Raw genomic sequence first — 25124 nt, forward strand, 5'->3', positions numbered from 1 at the left:
GGCCAGGTCGGATGGGGCTTTGGGTAGCCTGGGCTAGTGGAGGGTGTTCCTGCCCATGGCAGGGCTGTTGGAACTAGATGATCTTTAAGGTCCCTTCCAACAAAAAACATTCTATGATTCTATGTTTCTATGAAATTCCTTCAATTTATTATGAATCAAATCAGGGTAGTGTGATGTGAAGTAAGAAGAAATCTTCAAACACCTTTCCCCAGCCTCTCCCTTCTTCTTAGGCTTAACTTCACTCCCAATATTCTCGACCTCCTTCCCCTCCCAAGCAGTTTGTCTGTTTGTCCCAATACATTGTCTCTGCTGCTCCTTGCTCTTCAGAGGGAGGACTCCTCACACTCTTCCCCTGCTGAGCATGGGGTCCCTCTCATGGGAGAAAGTCCTCCACGAACTTCTCCAACATGAGTCCTTCCCACGGGCTGCAGTTCTTCATGGAATGCTCCAGTGTGGGTCACTTCCATGGGGTGCAGTCTTCAGGAACAGACTGCTCCAGCGTGGGTCCCCTACGGGGTCACAAGTCCTGCCATTAAACCAGCTCCAGTGTGGATTCTTCTCTCCACAGGGTCACAGGTCCTGCCAGGAGCGTAGGCTTCCCACAGTGTCACAGCCTCCTTTAGGTGCATCCACTTGCTCCAGAATGGAGTCCTCCGTGGGCTGGAGGTGGATAGCTGCTCCACTGCTAACTTCCATGGGCTGCTGGGGGACAGCCTGCCTCACCATGGTCGTCTCCACGGGCTTCAGGGGAATCTCTGCTCAAGCACCTGGAGCACCTCTTTCCCATCGTTCTTCACTGACCTTGGTGTCTGCAGAGTTGTTCCTCTCACATCTTCTCACTCCCCTCTCTCTGACTGCATTTGCTCCTGGTCATTTGGTTCTTTTCCCTCCCTTCTTAAATAAGTTATCACAGAGGTGCTACCACCATGGCTCATTGTCTCGGCCTTGGCCAGTGGTGCATCGATCTTCGAGCTGGCTGGCATTGGATCTATTGGACATAGGGGAACCTGCTGGCATCTTCTCACACAAGCTACCCCTGAAGCTCCCCCTGCTATAAAAACCTTGCCATGAAAACTCAATACATCCACTGATCCTGGACGGGCTGGTTTTGAAATCACATTCAGTGTTTTGGAGACTGTGTTCATGGTAATTCCTGCCTGTGTCTGTAGAGCCCTGCAACTCCTCATGGCTCAAGCCATGAACAAGGCCACCTGCATACAGGTCTGCATTAGGACGACCATGGCCACCCAGACTATCTTGAGACTGGTTGAAGTGTGCTTTCAGAGATGGTGGAGTTTTTCTCAACATTGGGAAACAACACGAGAAAGAAATAATGGCACAAAGTGAAGCTTTGGAAGTTGAGACTGGATAGGAAGGTTTCACGTAACTTTGAATTACATGAAACATCACTCCAAGTGCAGTGCTGTGGTACAAGAGGCCACCCAGAAAGAGTCTGGATTAGCCAAAGCTTTGTATTTCAACACACAGCCCATGAAGATGGAGAGATATCAGTCAGGGTAGGAAGATGCTCAAGTGAGAGCAAGGTTGGCAAGCACAGTGGATGTCCACAGCCTTCAAGGAAACAGGTGCAGGCTTAGGACACCATAGGACAACCTGTGGTGGAGATGGTCAAGGGAGATGACAAAGTTGAAAGCCCCCAACAGAGCTGAGGTCTTGCTCCCATTGGCTGTGGCTGTTGGCTGGGTCAGCAAGGCCTACCAGGAGACACCTAATCCTTACAGCACGAGGGCCTAATGGCCTCCTTGTCTCCACTCAAGAGCCTGGGAGGTGTCGTACCATTGTCCTGCACTTGGCATTGCATGTCCCCACGACACCCTGCCCCAGGAAGAGCCCTGAGCCCTGGGTGTGGGACAGGACCTCCCCTCCCAGGGGCTGGGGGTCAGGGCTTGGCCCTTTGGCTCAATAAAACACACCCAGGATTACTCAGCATCAGAGCCACCTTGCCATTGCCTTTGCCTACCTGTCATCACTGCCTCCACTTGCCTGCTCTAACCAGCCCCAGAGTTGCTTTGTCAGGGATGGCCCTCAGGGGGACCCATTAATGCTCCAAGAAACTGTGGAGTTTGCATCGGACTGTGACTTCTGGAGAGGTTTCATCAGCTTCCTCTCAGGGCCTGAGCTTCATGAACTCATCCCCAAACCCACCAGAGGGGTCATTAACATGCCGCCTTGGGCTGGGCCTCTGCTGCTGAGCTGCTCCAGGCTCCTGGGATGGAGGGAGCTCATGGCAAGTGGGCTGTGCTGCAGAGAGACATCTCTGCCCAGGAGCAGCTCCTCTGCCAAGCGCAGCAGGGCGAAGGGCACTGCCAGGGTATCTCAGGGAGATGAGCAAGGCAGGTGAAGAGCTTAAAGGCGGTCAGGACTGGGAGGATGACTGAGAGCTCATGGAAGGAGAAATCTTGAGAGCCCTTGACACGGTAAGTCTCTGGGTGCAGGGCAATGCAGCTGTAGTTCCCGGAGACATCTCCTAAAGCTGGAACGGCTGAAGCTTATGGAGGGGGTGGGCTTTTTTAGGCAATTTTAAATAGCTGTGTAGCCAGTTTTCAGCTGGAGGTGCCCAGGGCTGTACTTCAGAGGACGGTCCCTCCACACCAGGGGAATCTTCTGCCTTCCCGTGTCAACTCTCAGCCTGCTCAGGGAGCTCCCCATGCAACTGCAGGGAGAAGCTGTGGGTGGAAGGAGTGACCCCCTGGAAGGGCAGGGCAGGGTCCTTCTGCTGGTCTGAGGGTGCTGTGTGGATCAGGGTTATTCACAGCTCCAGATCACCCCTGGGACATTTCCCAGGGCACTTTTCAAGAAGCACGTCAAGGCAGGGGCTACATGGAAAGAAAGGTGCTTCCCAGGGTTGGTGCTTTGAATTCCCTGCTGTGATGGTCGGAGGAAACAGTGATGGAGCTGTCAGGTTTGCACAGGAGACCAAGACTCCTCCAGCATTACAGTGAGTGATGAACAGTTTTTTCAAGGCACCTGATAAAGTCACTTCACCCTTTCCTCTGCCTACAGAAAGCATTCACATCACCTTTGTGGTGCCTTCAGGGTTGATCTGCTCTTCTCCTTAAGACCTGCCAACACAGAGGTGCCCCTGGGCAGGGCCCTGGTGCCAGGAGGGGTCTGCAGTGCAGAGCTGAGCACACAGAGGGTGGGATGGGCTCTGTGAGCAGGGACAGGGAGGAGAGGTGTGGGCAGAGCACCAGCTCCTGGCAGGGACAGCTCCAGGCAGCAGAGACATGGGCAGGGAGTGGGAGGAAACTGCAGCCAAGCCCTGGGCTAGGCTGCCTTCAGGCTGCTCTCTTGTGGTCCCTCACTCTAGATGTCTGCTGAGCAATGAGGTGACTCTCCATTTAAGATATCCCATCTTCAGGAGACTTGATTTTCTGCTTAGTGCATCTCACTGGTCTCGCGTGCTGTCCCCCAGAAAGGCACGGCTGTGCTGTAGGATCCCAGGGAGTGCTGAGCCATCCCTCATGGGTTGCCAGTCTCCTCTCAGAGGCCTTTGCTTCCCTCTGAGAGGGGCTGTGTCCTGCCCTCTCCATCACAACTCCACCTATGTGCTTGAAAAAGAAGAGTTTACAGATCTGCCCTTTGAAACAGCACTCCCTTGCTCTCATTAGAATCTAGCTGCTTTTTTTTTTAAAGAGTAATTTGTGTGCACAGCCATCCTCAATGTAGAAGAAGCAAAAGCACAGGGCATCTGGGACCAAGACTGATGGGCAATGCAGCTCTCCTGACTCTGCACTGAGACACAGAGACCTGAGCCCTTTTCCCTGTCTTGTCCTAAGAGTCCACACTTTCAGTCATAAAAAAGGGGATTTCTTCCCTTAAAAATACTCACCAGAAGTGATGGTGGAAACGAAAAAAACAACAGAGAAAATCACCATAAAGACATGCTCAGACTCTCTTCTGCAGCCCACACTCTCTGGAGTGGTGAGTGCAGATATTGAACATTTCCATCAAGGGTGAATTGCATCTGACAGCCCTTGTGACCATTGGGGAAGCCAAGAACCAGCTCCCATGTACTCACTGCAGCAGGGCAGAGCTGACTCCTTGGCAGCACAGGGGCAGAGGTCCTGCTCCTCACAGCACACTCAGCCAGCACAAAGCAAAGAGAGGAAATGCCTTGGAATTGGGGGAGGGGGATGGGATGTCTATGCAAAATCAAGTGGCTTTGCTCAGAGAAGTCTGTTGTAATTTTCCCGTCTTTTCCTCCTTAGGACAATGTCCGTGTGTCAAGAACAAGGATATGACCAACTGCAGCTCCATGACCCACTTCCTCCTCCTGGCATTTGCAGACACACGGGAGCTGCAGCTCTTGCACTTCTGGCTCTTCCTGGGCATCTACCTGGCTGCTCTCCTGGCCAATGGCCTCATCATCACTGCCATAGCCTGCGACCACCACCTCCACACCCCCATGTACTTCTTCCTCCTCAACCTCTCCCTCCTTGACCTGGGCTCCATCTCCATCACGGTCCCTAAAGCCATGGTCAATTCCCTCTGGAACACAAAGGTTATCTCCTACACAGGATGTGCTGCACAGGTCTTTTTCTTTTACTTTCTTATGCCAGCAGAGTATTATCTTCTCACTGTCATGGCCTATGACCGCTATGTTGCCATCTGCCAACCCCTGCACTACGGGACCCTCCTGGGCAGCAGAGCTTGTGTCCACATGGCAGCAGCTGCCTGGGGCACTGGGTTTCTCTATGCTGTGCTGCACACGGCCAATACATTTTCAATTCCACTGTGCCAGGGCAATGCCTTGGACCAGTTCTTCTGCGATGTTCCCCAGATCCTCAAGCTCTCCTGCTCAGATGCCTACCTCAGGGAGTTTGGGCTTATTGTGGTTAGTGCCTGTTTATTCTTTGCGTGTTTTGTTTTCATTGTGCTGTCCTATGTGCAGATCTTCAGGGCTGTGCTGAGGATCCCCTCTGAGCAGGGACGGCACAAAGCCTTTTCCATGTGCCTCCCGCACTTGGCCGTGGTGTCCTTGTTTATCAGCAGTGGCATGTTTTCCTACCTGAAGCCCAACTCCATCTCCTCCCCATCCCTGGACCTGGTGGTGGCAGTTCTGTACTCGGTGGTGCCTCCAGCAGTGAACCCCCTCATCTACAGCATGAGGAACCAGGAGCTCAAGGGTGCAGTTCAGACACTGATGACTAGATGTTTTTCAGAAGCAATATACTGCCCATCTCCTCCTACAGTTCACCCGTAACAGAACTCATGGCAGGCCCAGCCTGTCTTTTGTATGTTTTCTAGTTGTTGATGTTATTCTTGATTTTAGCTTTTAAAATTTTCTTTTTTTCAGTTGTGATAATGTTGTCCACAAAATTTTCATTATTCATACCAATTCTAATTCATTAATGACCTGTCTGATTTGATCCAGAGAAATTTTAAATGAATTTCCACACCCCCTGTGCATTAAAACATTAAAAACAACACTGCAGTGACATTTGTGACTGAGATTTTTCCTCTGAGACCTTCTCTGGAGCTGCAGAGGCAGTTCCTGTATACAGAGTCCCTGCACAGCAGATCTGTGACAGAGCTGGCCTCTCAAGAGAGGTTTACCATCAGTGGAATTCAATAGACTGGATGCGGTGCAGCACCCAAACACATCTCATGGCATTGGCAATAAGGCAGGTCTCCTCTGAGCAGCCTCCATGGCCACATAAGAGCCTCTGTGGGAGGCAGTCAGTGGCAGTGATGTCCCTTAGGTGGGTCTGCCTCCCAGCCTGACCAGCACGTCCCTTGCAGAGTCCCCCTGTGACCCCAGGCCCCACAGCCCACTTGCTCTGCAGAGCAGCTCCACCAGCTCAAGGGCTGTGGAGAGCATGGGCAGGGGGTGTAGGAGTGGCTGGCCAGGCCAGCACAGATGTGCCCACCTTGTCGAAAGGCTCTGTGGGGAGATGGGATGTCCTGGGAGAAGAGCAGGCCACCATGTGTGTGCAGGGCAGACATGGAAAGAGAAAGCCTTGGCTGCGGGTGCCAGCTTGGGGCAGGCTGCCCTGCCACTGGGGCAGCGGGAGCTGCCAGAGGAGCCCCAGGGCCAGGACTCTGTGCTGTCCTGGGGAGCGGGACTGGCAGGGGGGCTGCAGGCTGCCTGGCGTGGAGATCTCCTCAGCATGCCAGCCAGAGAGACACTGTCACTCGCCTCCATCTTCTCCATTTCCTGCTGAGGGACCAGCACAGACTGGGATGCTCTGCTCACCTGGGGAGAGGGCAGGGGAGTGGTGAGAGCTGGGAAGGGGCTGGGATGTCTGGGCTGGGAAGTGCCAGTGAGAGGGAAACACCGGTGTCCACCTCAGCTGTGTGAGTGTGCAGGGTGGGGGCAGACAGCAGTGTCCTCGCACAGCCAGGCCTCCTGGCAGAGCCATGAAGCACCAGCAGAGCAGGACCTGCTCTGTGCCCATGTGTGCTGGGCACCCCGGGAGAGCTGCCCCGCGGTCATCGTCACACAGCAGCCAAGAACAACCACCATTGCCAGCACCGGCCTCCCACCCCAGCTCAGAGGGGTTGTTTGTGCCTCCACGGAGGGACACCGAGTGACCAGGTCACAAGTCCATCTTGGCATCGTACAGACGAGTCGTAAGCATGCACATGGTGTGCGTGTGGTGGGAGGAACCTGAGTGAGCACAAATGCCCACAGCTGTTCCTGGGGACACCATGAAGGTGCGTGGGACACACAGTGTCCCCAGGTCACTTGACTGAGAGAGTAACATCCCCTGGGAAACCACCTGCATGCAGCACTGGGGTGGGCTTCCTTGAACCCAGGTCCCCGTGTCCATTCCTCCTGCCTTGGGGCACCTCAGGCGAGTGCAGAGCAGGGCGATACAGCGCAGGGCTGAGGTGCCTCCCAGCCTCCTGACGTGGCAACAGGAGCCCAGCGAGACACTGTGACTGCTGCCATGCGCTGCCTCTGCGTCTGCAAGGGAAGGACTCGTGTCTCTGAACACCCCGTGTGCATGAGGAGTGCATGAGGACAGACAGCTCAGGTGTGGGCACCTCACAGGGCCAAACCTGCTGAACCTTGTCAAACCACTGTTGAATCCACTTTGTTAAATTCCAGCCAACTTATGGAACTCTGTCAAATTATCATTTTACCTCGACACAACATATTGCTGCTTCTCTGAGTGAGGTGCATTCTACTCATCCACAACACATAAACAGTCCTGGCAAGGAAGGTTTTGGGGGTGGGCATGGGGCTCTGTGCAAGACACTTTTTTAATGCTATAGCTTCACCCATGCTAATTAATATATTCTCTGTCTTTGAAATAAAAAAAGAAATGAAGAAGGAAATAATCTAAAGAAAAGAAAATGTGTCAACACACTTTTCAAATTTTACAATTCTTCATACTTTTTTGTCTTTCCTTCTAATATTCTGGTCTTTCATGGGATTTGGTGTTCTTTTTCCTTTTTTGCAAAGGAACTTGTTTTCCAGAACTGGGGTTACTTGTAGGACATGAATGCCTTCAGTCTCAGGGACACAGAAGCTCGGTGCCAGTGTCGATGCCCTGGGACCCCTTGCCCAGCCTCCACCTGCAGCTCCCCAGGGGCTCTGGTCTCCCACAGCTCCTCTCTGACAGCTGCCAGTCCCAGGCAAGCCCCTCAGCTACGCTGGGGCCCCTACAAGTGCCCGTGGGTGGTTTTGGTCAGACAGCTGAGATCTGCCTGGAAGGGTGAACAACAGGTTTAGACATTCAAAGAGATGTCAGCACATTTTTATCAGCTGAAACATTTGAGTACTTTTCATGAAATGACAATGTTTCCCCACCATGCCCGCAATGGGGATTTCCAAGAATTGCATTAATCATGGGAGAAGAAATACTGATCTTTGCTCATTCTTGCCTTACCACTACTCCATTTCACTGTGTGTTTAACCTCCCTCCCCTTCCGGGTGTTGCAGCTCTCCTGGTTAAAGGACCGTGTCTAAGGGCATCTTTTCCGCAAAGTAAGTGGACATAGGCCCTTCCCATGGCTCTCCAGGCTTCCCCCTCCCCTTGCTTTTTGGTCATTCAGATTCCTCCCAACCATCCGGTGGCTGCTTTGAGCTTCAGGCAGTTAGAAACTTGCCCTTCCTTTCAGAGGTCTTATTAACTCTTTATTCAACTCTTGAATTGTATTTCATCTCTACTTTCCTAGCTGTCTAAATCATTTCTTGTATGACTATGCCTTGTGGAAGGTGGACATCACTAGGTGTAGCTTGGCCGTGGCATACAGTGCGGGAGAGTGTTTTCATAGAAGCATAGAATCATAGAATGATTTGAGTTGGAAGGGACCTCAAAGATCAGACGCCCTTCACTAGGCCTCGTTTCCCGAAGCCCCATCCAACCTGGCCTTGAAGACTTCCAGGGATGGGGCATCCACAGCTTCTCTGGGCAACCTGTGCCAGTGCCTCACCACCCTCACAGGGAAGAATTTCTTCCTCATATCTACCCTCTTTTAGTTTAAACACATTACCCCTTGTCCTACCACTACACTCCCTTGGAAACAGTCCCTCCCAAGCCTTCCTTTAGGCCATCTTTAGGTACTGGAAGGCTGCAATAAGGTCTCCTCAGAGCCTTCTCTTCTCCAGGCCAAACAACCCCAACTCTCTCAGCCTGTCTTCACAGGAGAGGTGTTCCAGCCCTCTGATTATCTTTATGATGTCCTCTGGACTCACTCCAACAGCTCCATGTCTTTCTTGTACTGAGGACGGCAGAGCTGAACACAGTACTCTACGTGGGCTCTCACCAGAGCAGAGGGGCAGAATCATCTCCCTTGACCTGCTGGCCATGGTTCTTTTGATGCAGCCCAGGATACAGTTGGATTGCTGGGCTGCAAGTGCACACTGACAGCTCATGTCCAGTTCTTCATCGACCAGTACCCTCACGTCCTGCTGCACAGGGCTGCTCTCAATCCCTTCATCGCCCAGAAGGTATTGATACCAGGGGCTGCCTGACCCAGGTGTCGGACCTTTTACTTGGCCTTGCTGAATTTCATGAGGATCACATGGGCCCACTTCTCGAGCTTGTTCAGGTCCCTCTGAATGGCATCCTGTCCCTCAGGCATGTCAAATGCACCACACAGCTTGGTGTCACCTGCACATTTGCTAAGAGTGCATTCATGTTGTTCAGCCTGGAGAAAAGGCGGCTCCAGGGAGATCATATTGCGGCTTACCAGTAACTGAAGGGGCCTACAGGAAAGATGGTCAGGGACTGTTCATCAGGGAGTGTAGTGACAGAACAAGGGGTAATGGGTTTAAGCTGAAGGAGGGTCGCTTTAGATTAGATGTTAGAAAGAAATTCTTTACTGTTAGAGTGGTGAGACCCTGGAACAGGTTGCCCAGAGAGGTTGTGGATGCCTCATCCCTGGAAGTCTTGAAGACCAGGTTGGATGAGGCTTCGGGAAATGAGGCCTAGTGGAAGGTGTCCCTGCCCATGTCAGGGAGGTTGGAACTAGATGATCTTTGAGATCCCTTCCAACTCAAATCATTCTGCGCTTTGCAGAGGAGCTGCTCCTGGGCAGAGATGTCTCTCTGCAGTGCTGCCCACTTGCCATGAGCTCCCTCCATCCCAGGAGCCTGGAGCAGCTCAGCAGCAGAGGACCAGCCCAGGGCAACACTTTCTCTGCTCTCCCACACTCCCTGCAGATGTCCCTGGGGCTCCAGGGCTGAAGCTTCTCAAAGGCATCAGGGTCTCTCCTGGGGAGCGTAGGCTGACGCAGACTGAAGTCATCACTGACTGTCCCTCTCTGAGCACTGGAGAGATGGATTTCAGAAGTGGGATTTTTCCTCCTGTGGCATGGTGGTCTATGAGAGGTTGAAATGTTCCCCTCCCTTAACCCCTCTCCCTGTCCCATGGCCAGGCAGGTCACCGCAGCAGTGACAGGCAGAGATCGTTTCCCCCCACGCAGGGCAGGGATTCAGCAGTGTCCATCAGGTCTCTCCTCTCTGGTGAGTAGTCTGGAGACTGGAGTGGGCTTCAGCTCTCCCCCACGCACCCCACAGACCCACAGGAGGTGGGATTCCTCTTGCCTCAGCTCAGTGTGCACACCGTCCATGAGTCAGTACAGAGACAAAGGACTGGCCATTTTTTCGCTCAGCAATGTCTAAAGCCAGCCGGATGGCTTTCACCTCTGCAAACTGACTCGATTCACCTTCTCCTTCAGCTGTTTGTACGAGTCGTCATGGAGGACTCCATCCAGCAGCCTTCCACCTCAGATGTTCTCCCACAATATTATGACAGGGCGCATCTGCACACAGGGCATACTGCTTCTCATTTTCTGGTGGTTTATGACATGGTGTGTCCTCTTCAGCACGTGTCACGTCCTCTTCTGGCAACACTACAAAGTTTTGGCCTTCTGGCCAGTCCATGGTCACTTCAAAGATTCCTGAGCAGTCGAGGTTTCCCATTCAAGCCTGTTGTGTTATTAGCACAACCCCTTTACTCCACATAGCATCAGTTTCATTATGCAGAGAGGGTTCCCTCCCTTTGAACATCCAGCCCAGTACAGGCAATCGAGGTGCCAAGATGGGTTGTGCTTCAGTACCAACTCCTTCTGAAGTGGCTCAAAGCCCTTCATATGCTGCCAATATCTTTTTTTTTTTCAGTTGGATTGCAGTGGGCCTCGGATCCTCCATATCCCTGGCTCCAAAAACCCAGGGGTCAACCTTGAGTCTCTCCAGGTGCTTTCTGCCAGAGGCTTCAGGTGGGGCCGTGGTCCCTGGCTGTGCTGTAAAGCATGTTTTTCACTTCTCCTCCGGTCTAGACTGGCCCAATGGCTATCACACGAACTATCTCTTGTCTAATTTGTTCAAAGGCTTGTTGCTGCTCAGGACCCATTCAAAGCTGTTCTTCTCCTGGGTCACTTGATAGAGAGGGCTTATGATCAGATTATAACCTGGAATGTGCCTTCTCCAAAAACCCACAACACCTGGGAAAGCTTGTGTTTCTTTTTTGTTAGGTGGTGGCAACAAACCTGTTATTTTATGGATCACATCCATTGGGCTATAACAATGCCCATCTTCATATTTTGTTCCTAAATCCTGGACCTTCTGTGCACGTCCTTTGCTCTTCCTTTATTTTATGGCAAAACCAGCTCTCAGAAGAATCTAGATCCCTCTTTTCCCTTTCTCAAACACTTCCTTTTCTGTCTTGCCCCACACAATGATGTCATCAATACACTGCAGGTGCTCAGGAGCTTCACCCTCTTCTAGTGCAGTCTGGATCAGCACATGGCCAATGGTACTTGCTGTTCTTGAACCTGCAGCAACCCCCCAACAGAAGGATCCTCTGAGGGACCTGGCAAGCTAATGGCTAAACATCTTCTCTGTACTCAAGGCAGCTATACCAAAAGCCCATTGGTACCCTGTTGGGTCTTTGAAGTACCCTCTCTGGAGGTGGTCTATGCCAAGGATGCTTCTGGACCAGTCCCAACGGGGTGCTTTTGCCACTCTTTCCCAGTTAGGCTTTCCTCAGCCTCCAACACAGACAGTTCTTGGGATCCTCCCATCACTCCAGAAATGCAGATGGGTTCTGCCCCTTTGTAATCTGATGGCGTTAGAGTACATGCGCACCGGTGTCCCCAGACCTTTATACTCCCATGGGGCTGATGTGTCAGGCCATCCATCCCACACGGTCCAGTAAACTTGGTTGTCCCTTTCTTCTGCCCTGCTGGAGACAGGGCCCCTTTATTCCTGGTCAGCATATTCATTCCTTGGGTTTTGTCACTGCAAAGCAGAAGTCATAGAATCATAGAATCATAGAATCATAGAATGGTTAGGGTTGGAAGGGACCTTAAAGATCGTCTAGTTCCAACCCCCCTGACATGTGCAGGGACACCCTCCACTAGACCTCATTGCCCAAAGCCTCATCCAACCTGGTCTTAAACACTCCCAGGGATGGGGCATCCACAACCTCTCTGGGCAACCTGTTCCAGGGCCTCACCACTCTAACAGTAAAGAATTTCTTTCTAACATCTAATCTAAAGCGACCCTCCTTCAGCTTGAACCCATTACCCCTTGTCCTGTCACTACACTCCCTCATAAACAGTCCCTGACCATCTTTCCTGTAGGCCCCTTCAGGTACTGGTAAGCCACAATTAGATCTCCCCGGAGCCACCTTTTCTCCAGGCTGAACAAGCCCAACTGTCTCAGCCTGTCCTCATAGGAAAGGTGCTCCATCCCTCTGATCAGCTTCCTGGACTCCTCTGGACTCTCTCCAACAGCTCCATGTCTCTCCTGTGCTGGGGCCCCCAGAGCTGGACGCAGTACTCCAGGTGGGGTCTCACAAGAGCAGAGCAGAGTGGCAGAGTCCCCTCCCTCAACCTGCTGGTCACACTGCTTTTGATGCAGCCCAGGACACGGTTGGCTTTCTGGGCTGCAAGCGCACACTGCCGGCTCATGTTGAGCTTCTCATCAATCGATACCCCCAAGTCCTTCTCCTCAGGGCTGCTCTCAATCCATTCTGCACCCAGCCTGTAGCTGTGCTTGGGATTGCCCCGACCCATGTGCAGGACCTTGCACTTGGCCTTGTTGAACTTCATGCGGTTCGCACGGGTGCACCTCTCCAGCCTGTCAAGGTCCCTCTGGATGGCATCCATTCCCACCACCGTGTCAACCACACCACACAGCTCGGTGTTGTCGGCAAACTTGCTGAGGGTGCACTCGATCCCACTGTCCATGTTGCTGACAAAGATGTTGAACAGTGCCGGTCCCAGTGCTGATCCCTGAGGAATGCCACTCGTCACTGGCCTGCGCTTGGACATTGAGCCGTTGACCACAAGTCTTTGAGTGCGACCATCCAGCCAATTCCTTATCCACCGAGTGGTCCATCCATTGAATCCATGTCTCTCCAATTTAGAGACAAGGATGTCATGCAGGACAGTGTCGAATGCCTTGCACAAGACCAGGTAGATGATGTCACCCTTCCCTTATCCACCAACGCTGTAACCCCATCGTAGAAGGCCACCAAATTTGTCAGGCAGGATTTGCCCCTAGTGAAGCTGTGTTGGCTGTCACCAATCACCTCCTGGTTTTCCCTGTGCCTGAGCGTAGTCTCCAGGAGGGTCTGCTCCATAATCTTGTCAGGCATGGAGGTGAGACTGGTTCCCTGGGTCTTCCTTATTACCCTTCTTAAAAATGGGGGTTATGTTTCCCCTTTTCCAGTCAGTGGGAACTTTGCTGGATTGCCAGGACTTCTCAAATATGATGAACTGGCGCTTCATCCGCCAGTTCCCTCAAGACCCACGGATGCAACTCATCAGGTCCCATGGACTTGTGCACCTTCAGGTTCCTTAGATATTCTCGAACCTGATCTTCTCCTACAGTGGGCGGTTCTGCATTCTCCCAGTCCCTGCCTTCTGTGACCTGGGCAGTGTGGCTCAAGCATTTGCCAGTGAAGACTGAGGCAAAGAAGTCATTGAGTACCTCAGCCTTCTCCATATCCTGGGTAACCAGGTCACCCGTTTCATTCCGGAGGGGACCCACATTATCCTTCATCCTCCTTTTCTCACTAACATACCTATAGAAGCTTTTCTTGTTGTCCTCAACATCCCTGGCCAGACTAATTTCTATCAGGGCTTTGGCTTTCCTAACCTGATCCCTGGCTGCTCGGATAGTTTCTCTGTATTCTTCCCAGGCTACCTGCCCTTGCTTCCACCCTCTGTAGGCTTCCTTTTTTTGTTTGACTTTGCCCAGGAGCTCCTTGTTCATCCATGGGGGGCTTCTTGGTGGTTTTGCTTGACTTCCTCTTTGTTGGGATGCATTGCTCCTGAGCTTGGAGGAGGTGACCCTTGAATATTAGCCAGCTGTCTTGGGCCCCTCTTCCTTCCAGGGCTTTGTCCCATGGTATTCTACCAGGCAGATCCCTGAAGAGGCCAAAGTCTGCTCTCCTGAAGTCCAGGGTAGTGAACTTGCTGCACGCCCTCCTCGCTGCCCTGAGGATCCTGAATTCCACCATTTCGTGGTCACTGCAGCCAAGGCTGCCCTTGAGCTTCACGTCCCCTACCAGGCCCTCCTTATTGGTGAGAATAAGGTCCAGCATGGCACCTCTCCTCGTGGGCTCCTCTATCACTTGGAGGAGAAAGTTGTCATCGACACATTCCAGGAACTTCCTGGATTGCTTACGCTCAGCTGCATTGTCCCTCCAGCAGATGTCAGGGTGGTTGAAGTCCCCCATAAGGACCAGGGCTTGTGAGCGTGAGGCTGCTCCTGTCTGCCTATAGAGGGCTTCATCTGCTCGGTCTCCCTGGTCAGGTGGCCTGTAGCAGACCCCTGCTATGATGTCCCCTGCCCCAGCGCTCCTTTTAATCCTGACCCATAGGCTCTCGGTGAGCTCCTCCTCCATCCCCAGGTGGAGCTCCATGCACTCCAGCTGGTCATCGACATACAGAGTGACATCCCCTCCTCGCCTGCCCTGCCTGTCCTTCCTAAAGAGCCTGTACCCTTCCATCCCAACACTCCAGTCATAGGAGCTGTCCCACCATGTCTCTGTAATGCCAATAAGGTCATAGCCTTGCAGGCGCGCACACGTCTCCAGCTCCTCTTGTTTATTCCCCATGCTCCGTGCGTTCGCATAGAGGCATTTCAGTTGTGCCCCCGATGAGGCTGACTTATTGGCTGGGGTGGCTGGGATTCTTTTGATGTATCTTCCCAGTGTTACCATGTTGGTTCCTGTTGCATCTGGAGCCCCCAGCTCATCTCCTGTAGGCTTCGAGCGTGCTGTAGTGCATCTAGCACGTCTCTGAGCAGGAGGCTGAGGGCCCTCACCAGCACCCTGTCCCTCCAACCTGGGCACATCATCCCACAACATGTCACTGACAAGCCTGATGTTATCCCCCTCCCGCTTCGAGCCTAGTTTAAAGCTCTATCGATGAGCCCCGCTAGTTCCTGGGCAAAGATCTTCTTCCCCTTTTTGAGGGAGATGAATCCCATCAGGGTTCATCAGGCCTGGTGCCGTGTAGGCCGTCCCATTGTCAAAGAACTCAAAGTTATGGTGTTGACACCAGCCACGGAGCCATGCATTTATGGACTGAGTCTGCCTGTTCCTCCCAACATTGCTGCCCTCAACTGGGAGGAGGGAGGAGAATATTACCTGTGCTCCCAAATCCTTCAGTGACCATCCCAAGAGCCTGAAGTCCCTTTTGATTGCTTTTGTAGTATGTGTCTCTGCTTCATCCCCACCCACATGGAGGAGCAGCAGTGGGTAATAGTCAGAGGGCTGTACCAGGCTGGGAAGTTTCCTAGCGATGTCTTTGACACAGGCCCCAGGGAGGCAGCAGACTTCTCTGAGGGGAGGGTCTGCCCCGCATATCGGGCCCTCTGTACCCTTCAGAAGGGAGTCCCCTATGACTATAACTCTCCTTTTCTTCTTTGTTGGGGTGGTCATGACCTGAGGCATGGGCCTTTTGGGCCTAGGTGCTACCTCTGGAGTAGCTTGACTGTCATCCACATCCTCGCTCGAGTGGCCTTCCACAGCCAGAGCCTGGTACCTGTTGCACAGGGGTACGTGGGAAGGCGAGGTGGGTGAGGAGGAGAAGGCTCGCCTGCCACGCTGAGCATGGACTTGTTTCTATTCACTCCCCTCTTTGAGGCTGCTGCCTTCTGCCTGGCAAGGGGAGGATACAGGGTCCCCTTCACTTTGGCTTTGGTCTTTTAGCTGTCCCTGTTTCTGTCTCAGGGAGGGCAGAGCTTGGCTCCATCAGTTTATCTCTCTCTCTCAGCCTCCCTGATGCTCCTTAACCTCTCCACTTCTTCACAGAGTTCTGCCACCAGGCTGAGCAGATCGTCCACCTGGTCACACCTCAGGCAGCCAATCTCACTTCTGCCTTCCCCTGCCAGTGCCAAGTTCAGACACTCCCTGCAGCCTGAGAGCTGGGTGGGTGCATGCTTCTGTGGCAGCTGTGTCTGTGTTGCCACATACCTTCTGGTGAGCACAGAGCTTAGGGCTTTCTGCCTACCTTCTGTGCAGGTTCAGTGAAGTACTGAAACCCAACCACTTGGGTTGGTCACTCTCATGCCTACCCCCAGCTGGGAAAGAAAAGACTGGTGAGAAGCTGGCTGAGGAAAACCAAGTGTTCAGGAAGTCCTTGAGTACCACCAGACAAATCCTACTTTTGGGGAAACACCAGGACACCCCATCTCCCCACAGAACCTTTCCGCAAGGTGGGCACATCTGTGCTGGCCTGGCCAGCCATTCCTACACCCCCTGCCCATGCTCTCCACAGCCCTTGAGCTGGGGGAGCTGCACTGCAGAGCAAGTGGGCTGTGGGGCCTGGGGTCACAGGGGGACTCTGCAAGGGACATGCTGGTCAGGCTGGGTGGCAGACCCAGCTCAGGGACATCACTGCCACTGACTGCCTCCCACAGAGGCTCTTATGTGGCCATGGAGGCTGCTCAGAGGAGACCTGCCTTATTGCCAATGCCATGAGATGTGTTTGGGTGCTGCACCGCATCCAGTCTATGGAAGTCCACTGATGGGAAAACGAACCACTCACCAGGCTCCTTTCCCTGTGCCTGCTGTGTCCCCTGGGCTTGCAGAACCCTCACTTGCTGGTTCACACCCACATTTAGCACTTGATCTCTGGGGCACGCCACCTTGCACAGGCTCGTGCTCAGTGGGCTCCATTCCCTGCTGACCTCCTGGCACGTGCTGTCCCTGCAGATCCCCTGGGCTCTCCTGGCAGCTCCTCATTCCTTCCAGAAAAACACTCCTCTGCCATCAGCCCTACCACAGGCTGTCGAGCCCCAGGCAGCTTAGTTGGAGTCCATTCAGCATCTGTGTGGGTGCTGTCCACCCACAAGGAACACCTGAGCCATTCCTCAGTCCCTGGAAGAGCACACTGGGACCCTCATCTCATCCCTCTGCGCCCATGGAGAAACAAGCAAAGCAACAATTTTCTCCAGAGTCTCTTCCTTGGGCGTGTTCTTGAGAGCAAGACTGGAAAAAGACATAAGCCTTTGGGCAGTGCCCTGAGGAGATTGCCTTTCCTGGTGGAAATGCTGTTACAGAGGCCAGCTCTGTCAGAGATCTGCTGTGCAGGGACTCTGTACACAGGAACGGCCTCTGCAGCTCCAGGGAAGGTCTCGGGGGATAAAATCTCAGTCAGAAATGTCACTGCAGGGTCCTTTTTAATATTTAAATGCACAGAGGGTGTGGAATTCATTTACACTACCTCTGGGTCAAATCAGACAGGTCGATAATGAATTAGAATTGGTATGAATAATGAAAATTCTTTGTGGACAGCATTATCAGAAGTGAAAAAAAGAAAACTAAAAAACTAAAATCAACAATAACATCAAGAACTAGAAAACATATAAAAGACAGGCTGGGCCTGTCATGAGTTCTGTTAGAAGTGATATGTAGGAGGACATGGGCAGCATATTGCTTCTGATAAACCTCTAGTCATCAGTTTCTGAACTGCATCCTTGAGCTCCTGGTTCCTCATGCTGTAGATGAGGGGGTTCACTGCTGGAGGCACGATGGAATACAGAGCTGAGACTACCAGATCCAGGGATGTGGAGGAGATGGAGGGGGGCTTGAAGTAGGCAAACATGCCAGTGCTGATAAACAGGGAGACCATGGCCAAGTGAGGGAGGCACGTGGAAAAGACTTTGTGCCGTCCCTGCTCAGAGGGGATCCTCAGCACGGCCCTGAAGATCTGCACATAGGACAGCACAATGAAAACAAAACACACAAAGAATAAACAGGCACTAACCATAATAAGCCGAGCCTCTCTGATGTAGGTGTCCGAGCAGGAGAGCTTGAGGATCTGGGGGATTTCACAGAAGAACAGGTCCACAGCATTACCCTGGCAGAGTGGTATAGAAAATGCATTGGCCGTGTGCAGCATAGCATAGAGAAACCCAGTGCCCCAGGCAGCTGCTGCCATGTGGACACAAGCTCTGCTGCCCAGGAGGGTCCCGTAGTGCAGGGGCTGGCAGATGGCAACATAGCGGTCATAGGACATGATGGTGAGAAGTGAAAAATCTGCTGACATCAGAAAGTAAAAGAAGAAGACTTGAGAAGCACATCCTGTGTAGGAGATGGCCCTGGTGTCCCAGAGGGAATTGGCCATGGCTTTGGAAACAGTGGTGGAGATGAAGCCCAGGTCGAGGAGGGAGAGGTTGAGGAGGAAGAAGTACATGGGAGTGTGGAGGTGGTGGTCGCAGGCTATGGCAGTGATGATGAGGCCATTGCCCAGGAGAGCAGCCAGGTAGATGCCCAGGAAGAGCCAGAAGTGCAAGAGCTGCAGCTCCCGTGTGTCTCCAAAAGCCATGAGTACAAACTCAGTGATGGAGCTGCTGTTGGACATTTGCTGGTTTTTGAACGTGGGGGTACTGGCCTAAGAAGGAAAAGACAGGGAACAATTCGGACAGACTTCTCTGAGCAAAGCCACTCCATTTTTCATAGACATCCCATCCCCCTCCCCCAATTCCGAGGCATTTCCTTTCTTTGTTTTGTGCTGGCTGAGTGTGCTGTGAGGAGCAGGACCTCTGCCCCTGTGCTGCCAAGGAGTCAGCTCTGCCCTGCTGCAGTGAGTACATGGGAGCTGGTTCTTGACTCCCCCAATGGTCACCAGGGATGTCAGGTGCAATTCACCCTTGATGGAAATGTTCAATATCTGCACTCACCACTCCAGAGAGTGTGGGCTGCAGAAGAGAGGCTGAGCATGTCTTTATGGTGATTTTCTCTGTGGGGTTATTTTTTTTCCCACCATCATATCTGGTGAGTACTAGATTTAGTGGTAGAAATCCCCTTTTTTATGACTGAAAGTGTGGAGTCTTAGGACAAGCCAGGAAAAAGGGCTCTTCTCTCTCAGGGCAAGGACAGGAGAGCCGCAGTGTCCATCAGTCTTGTTCCCAGCTATGCTGTGCTTTTGCTTGTGCTACCTCGAGGATGGCTGTGCACAAAATTACTCTTTAAAAATAAAGCAGCTGGACTCTGATGAGAGCAGGGGAGTCCTTTTTCAAAGGGCAGATCTGCAAACTCTTTTTTTCCAGCACAGAGGTGGAGTTGTGATGGAGAGGGCAGGACACAGCCCCTCTCAGAGAGAAGTAAAGGCCTCTGAGAGGAGAGAACTGACCTCCAAGGGAAAGCTCAGCACTCCCTGGGATCCTACAGGAGAGCCTTGCCATCCTGGGGGGCAGCACGCAAGCCCAGTTGGATGGAAGAAGCAGAGAATCAGGTCTCCCAATGATGGGATGTCCTAAAGGCAGAGTCAGCTCATTGCTCAGCAGACAACGCCCAGCAGACATCTAGAGTGAGGGACCACAAGAGAGCAGCCTGAAGGCAGCCTAGCCCAGGGCTTGGCTGCAGTTTCCTCCCACTCCCTGCCCATGTCTCTGCTGCCTGGAGCTGTCCCTGCCAGGAGCTGGTGCTCTGCCCACACCTCTCCTCCCTGTCCCTGCTCACAGAGCCCATCCCACCCTCTGTGTGCTCAGCTCTGCCCTGCAGACCCCTCCTGGCAGCAGGGCCCTGCCCAGGGGTACCTCTGTGTTGGCAGGTCTTAAGGAGAAGAGCAGATCAACCCTGAAGGCACCACAAAGGTGAATGCTTTCTCTAGTCTGAGGTGGGTTTATTAGGTCCCTTGAAAAACCTTTATCATCACTCACTGTGATGCTGTAGGAGTGTGTGTCTCCTGTGCAAAAGTAAAAGCTCCATTACCATTTCCATCTACCATCACAGCTGGAATGTGGAAGCACTGACTCTGGGAAGCACCTTTCTTTCCATGTAGCCATTGCCTTGATGTGCTTCTTGAAATGTGCCCTGTGGAATGTCCCAGTGGTGATCCGGAGCTGGTAAAAGCCTGGACACCCTCAGCACCCTCTCAAAAGTACAAAGACTCTGCCCTGCCCTAACAGGGGTTTCTTCTTCCACCCAAAGCTTCTCCCTGCAGTTGCATGGGGAGCTCTCTGAGCAAGCTGAGAGTTGACGCTTGAAGGCAGAATATTCCCCTGGTATGCAGGGACCCTGTGGTGAAGGACAGCCCCGGGCACCTCCAGCTACATGCTGTAGCTTCACAGCTATTCAAAATTGCCTAAAAATAGCCCCCTACTTACAGATCGCATAAGCTGCGGGTTGTGTCAGCTTTAGGAGATAACTCCAGGAACTACAGCTGCATTGCCCTGCACCCAGAGACTTACCATGTCAAGGGCTCTCAAGATTTCTCTTCTTTTCAGATCTCAGTCATCCTCCCAGTCCTGATCGCCTTTAAGCTCTTCATCTGCCTTGCTCATCTCCCTGAGATACCCTGGCAGTGCCCTCAGCACTGCTGTGCTCTGCAGAGGAGCTGCTCCTGGGCAGAGATGTCTCTCTGCAGCACAGCCCACTTGCCATGAGCTCCCTTTGTCCCAGGAGACCAGCAGCGGAGGACCAGCCCAAGGCGGCATGTTAATGACCCCTCTGGTGGGTTTGGGGATGAGTCCATGAAGCTCAGACCCTGAGAGGAAGCTGATGAAACCTCTCCAGAAGTCACAGTGCGATGCAAACTCCACAGTTTCTTGGAGCATTAATGGGTCCCCCTGAGGGCCATCCCTGACAAAGCAACTCTGGGGCTGGTTAGAGCAGGCAAGTGGAGGCAGTGATGACAGGTAGGCAAAGGCAATGGCAAGGTGGCTCTGATGCTGAGTAATCCTGGATGTGTTTTATAAACCCAAAGGGCCAAGCTGTGACCCCCAGCCCCTGGGAGGGGAGGTCCTGTCCCACACACAGGGCTCAGGGCTCTTCCTGGGGCAGGGTTTTGTGGGGACATGGCAGAAAGACCTCAGCTCTGTTGGGAGCTTTCAACTTTGTCATCTCCCTTGACCATCTCCACCACAGGTTGTCCTATGGTGTCGTATGCCTGCACCTGTTTCCTTGAAGGCTGTGGACATCCACTGTGCTTACCAACCTTGCTCTTACTTGAGCATCTTCCTACCCTTACTGATATCTCTCCATCCTCATGGGCTGTTTGTTGAAATACAAAGCTTTGGCTAATCCAGACTCATTCTGGGTGGCCTCTTGTACCACAGCACTGGGCCTGTTCTATGAGCATTGGGGGGACTGCAGGGAGCCACACTGGGAGCACTGGGGAAACACTGGGAGCACTATCACTGCACTGGGAGCTGTACAGGAAGTACTGGGGAGATATCCGGAGCATTGAGGTGAGCCAGTAATCAGCCCAGAGAGCACTGGGAGCACTGGTGTGGCACTGGGAGAGGTAGTGGGAGCACTTGGGTGAGCTAGGCGAGGCACTGGGACCATGGCAGCCACACTGGAGAAGCACTGTGGCATCACTGGGAGCACTGGGAGTGAGCCAAGGAGCCACAGTGAAAGAACTGGGGTGGCAGTATAAGCCATACTGGGAGCACTGGGGTGGATTTGGGAGCACTATGGCTGCACTGGTAACACTGGGGCGGCAGTGGGAGTACTGAAGAGACCCAGTGAGTGGCAATGGCGCAGCACTGGGAGCACCGAGGGGAGCCAGGGAGCCACGCTGGGAGCACTGGTGTGGAACCAGGAGCACTGCAGGGAGCCAGGGAGCTGCTCTGGGAGTACTGGGGCAGCACTGGGAGAACCGGGGCAGCACTCTGATCCTCACTGGCAGCACTGGAGTGTCACTGGGAGGACTTCTCACCTCTGTGCCTGGCAAGATCATGGAGCGGATCCTCCTGGGAACTGTGCTCAGGCACATGGAAAACCAGGAGGTGATTGGTGACAGCCACCATGGCTTCACTAAGGGCAAATCCTGCCTGACAAAGTTGGTGGCCTTCTACGAATGGGGTTACAGCGTTGGTGGATAAGGGACGAGTGACTGACATCACCTACCTGGACTTGTGCAAGGCATTCGACACTGTCCTGCATGACATCCTTGTCTCTAAATTGGAGAGACATGGATTCGATGGAGGGACCACTCGGTGGATAAGGATGGATGGTCACACTCAAAAACTTGTGGTCAACGGCTCAATGTCCGAGTGGAGACCAGTGACGAGTGGTGTTCCTCAGCGGTTGGTATTTGGACTGGAACTGTTTAACATCTTTGTTGGTGACATGGACACCTGGATCGAATGCAATCTCAGCAAGTTTGCCGACAACACCAAGCTGTGTGGTGCATTCGACACGGTGGAGGGAATGGATGCCATCCAGAGGGACCTTGACAGGCTGGAGAGGTGGGCCCCTGTGAACCTCATGAAGCTCAACAAGGCCAAGTGCAAGGTCCTGCACATGGGTCGGGGCAATCCCAAGCACAACTACGGGCTGGGTGCAGAATGGATTGAGAGCAGCCCTGAGGAGAGCCTTGGGAGAGCCCTGAGCCTTGGGCGTGTTGGTGATGAGAAGCTCAACATGAGCCGGCAATGAGCGCCTGCAGCCCAGAAAGCCAACCATGTCCTGGGCTGCATCAAATGCAGCGTGACCAGCAGGTCAAGGGAGGGGACTCTGTCACTCTTCTCTGCTCTCATGAGACCCCACCTGCAGGACTGCGTCCAGCTCTGGGGTCCCCAGTACAAGAAAGACATGGAGCTGTTGGTGTGAGTCCAGAGGAGGCCAGGAAGATGATCAGAGGGCTGGAGCACCTCTCCTGTGAAGACATACTGAGAGAGTTGGGTTTGTTTAGTATAGAGAAGAGAAGGTTCTGGGGAGACCTAATTCTTTCTAGGTCTTCCAGTACCTGAATGGGGCCTACAGGAAAGCTGGAGAGGGACTGTTTATCCGGGAGTGTCGTGATAGGACAAAGGGGAATTGGGTTTAAGCTAAAAGAGGGTAGATTCACACTAGATGTTTGGAAGAAATTCTTCATTGTGAGGGTGGTGAGGCACTGGAACAGGTTGCCCAGAGAAGCTGTGGATGCCCCATCCCTGGATGGTTTGAAGGCCAGGTTGGATGGAGCTTTGGGCAGCCTGGTCTAGTGGAGGGTATCCCTGGCCATGGCAGAGGGGCTGGAACTAGATGACCTTTGAGGTCCCTTCCAAACCCAAGCCATTCTGTGATGATTCTATGATGATTCTAACAGAAGGAGACATTCAGAAAGCTGGTCAAAATCTCCTTTTATGAAGGAAAAAGAAACAAACAAACAAACAACCCCCCCCAACACCAGTTTAGACTTAAACAACAGATGAGCAGAGCTTTAAGTGATGTGGAGGGAAGTGATGCCATCTGTCCCAGGTAAGTTTTTGTACTCCAGTGACAGAACAGAGTGGGGTAAATTCAGTGTTGTAATCACAGTTAGTTCCTTGGCAGGTAGAACTGGTGGAGAATTTTTATTGTCATTCCTGTTCTGTCTAGTGAGAGGGTGAATACAGATTGCGTATAACAGAAAGAATCTCAGAAGATTATGAAAAAGTGAAAGATTTGAAACAGGGAGGAAATACCTTAAGAGAAGAGAAGAGAAGAGAAGAGAAGAGAAGAGAAGAGAAGAGAAGAGAAGAGAAGAGTTCAAGCTGGAAGGGACCATCTACTCCAACTGCAGAACAGGGCTATAATCACTCAAGCCATTAAAGGTCAAAGGGGCTTTGGATTATTGGGTGTGCAGTCACTGGTGTGTACATGTTCTGGCAGGGGCTTTTCCAAAGGCAACCATCACCTCAGCTGATGTACCTCCAGTGTGAACTTATCCACAGGTCACTGTCCATTTGACTCCTGTTCACACCAGAGTTTTAGCAAGTTCCCTTGCTGCCCACAAAGCTACTCGCTGGTGGGAGCAGAGTGGAGAGAAGAAGAGATGAGATGCCCTGCAGGACTTCATGCTTACAAAGAAGGAAGAGCTGGTCAGAGGTGTAACACTCAGGGGTGAGAAAGTAGAGTGTAGGATCCTGAGAGAAGGGAAGAAGGCCAAGAGCAGGTCTTCAGGAGAGCAGAAGCTGACCTCCTGGCCGCCATGCTTCAAAGAATCCCATGGGATAAGGCCCAGCAGAGAAGAGAGGTGCAGAGAGATGTTTGATGCGCCTAATGCAGAAAGTCAAGAAAAGGTGGCCAGAGGAAGGCATGGATGAGAAAGGAGCTCCTGACAAAAACCAAGCATGCAGAGGAAGCACAGAGAAGGTGGAAGGTGGCTGCCTTCCAGCCTCAATGGTGCTGTGCTGCTGGGCTGGAGAGAGACATTTGTACGTGAGTGTCTGTCTGTACATGGGGGAACTGGGGAGCTGAGGTGATCCTGGGGCCAGCTCCTCTATAGACGGAAGGTCTAAGACCAGCTCCTGGAGGGATCCATGTTGTCTGTGTGTCTACACAGCTATACATTTTCCTCTAATATCACCATGCGTACAAACAGCCCCACCCTCCTTTCTCCTTTCTCCACTGACCCTGGTTTGGTTTGCTTTGCACCCTCCTTTGGTGTTTTGCAGACTCTCTTCATGGCAATTCCTACCTGGGTCTGTAGAGATCTGCAACTCCTCATGCTGTTCTCTTGTGAGAGAGACCTGGAGAAACTCCGGAATTTGGCCAAAAGAAACCTCGTGACGTTGACAAGGAGAATTGGCCAGTCTGGCCTCAGGGAGAAGAACCAACGTGTACATGAGGGCCAGCTGGGACCTGCTGTGCTGAGGAGGGACTCTGAGGAGGAGAAGGGCCTGGCAACTGCAAGGGACACCAGACGAGCCAGGGGTTTCTGCTCACTGTGAGGAAGGCCACTTGCATACGGGGCTGCATTAGGATGAGCACGGTCACCCAGAGCAGGCCAGTTCTTCTGGCCCTTGACACCGCACTGGTAGGGACCCCCACACATGGCTTTGTCCCAGTTCTCGGCTCCCTCTTTTGCTGGAGCTGGGAGGAGCTGGAGAGTGGCCAGAGGAGATGTGGCCAGGTGGAGTTTGGGGCCTTAAGCAGATGGGCTGTGTAGAGGGGCTGAGAGACCTGGGCTTCTTTGGCCCCTTTGCCCAGTGTTGGAGAGGCTCAGGGCAGTCTAGGAGTAGCCTGAGACTGCTTGAAAGGTGGTTTCAGAGATGGTGGAGATTTTCTGAAAACTGGGAAACATCATGAGAAAGAGAAGATGCCACCAAGTGCATCTTGGGAGGTTGAGATGGGACACAAGGAGAAAGAAATGTCCCTGCAAGTGCAGTTCTGTGGTACAAGAGGCCACCCAGCAAGAGTCTGGATCAGTCAGAGCTTTGCATTTCAATGAACAGTCTGTGAGGATGGAGAGATATCAGTAAGGGTGGG

The 25124-nt window shown here is 52.7% G+C and overlaps 2 protein-coding genes across 2 annotated transcripts; one reads left to right on the plus strand and one right to left on the minus strand.

The window, feature by feature from the left end:
• The first annotated feature begins 4261 nt into the window (after positions 1–4261).
• Positions 4262–5227, plus strand: LOC129200098 (olfactory receptor 14A16-like). The gene has a single exon (XM_054811352.1). It carries the CDS (start codon positions 4262–4264, stop codon positions 5225–5227), a length of 966 nt encoding a protein of 321 aa, XP_054667327.1.
• Positions 5228–17337: 12110 nt separating this feature from the next.
• LOC129200099 (olfactory receptor 14A16-like) lies at positions 17338–18303 on the minus strand. The gene has a single exon (XM_054811353.1). The coding sequence runs from the start codon at positions 18301–18303 to the stop codon at positions 17338–17340; it is 966 nt and encodes a 321-aa protein (XP_054667328.1).
• Between the last annotated feature and the right edge of the window lie 6821 nt (positions 18304–25124).

This window comes from Grus americana (assembly GCF_028858705.1).
Source record: "Grus americana isolate bGruAme1 chromosome 27 unlocalized genomic scaffold, bGruAme1.mat SUPER_27_unloc_5, whole genome shotgun sequence".
NCBI classification, from domain to species: domain Eukaryota; kingdom Metazoa; phylum Chordata; class Aves; order Gruiformes; family Gruidae; genus Grus; species Grus americana.

Excerpts from the sequence above, each read along its gene's own strand:
- LOC129200098 (XM_054811352.1), top strand. The coding sequence starts at position 4,262 with ATGACCAACTGCAGCTCCATGACCCACTTCCTCCTCCTGGCATTTGCA.
- LOC129200099 (XM_054811353.1), bottom strand. The coding sequence starts at position 18,303 with ATGTCCAACAGCAGCTCCATCACTGAGTTTGTACTCATGGCTTTTGGA.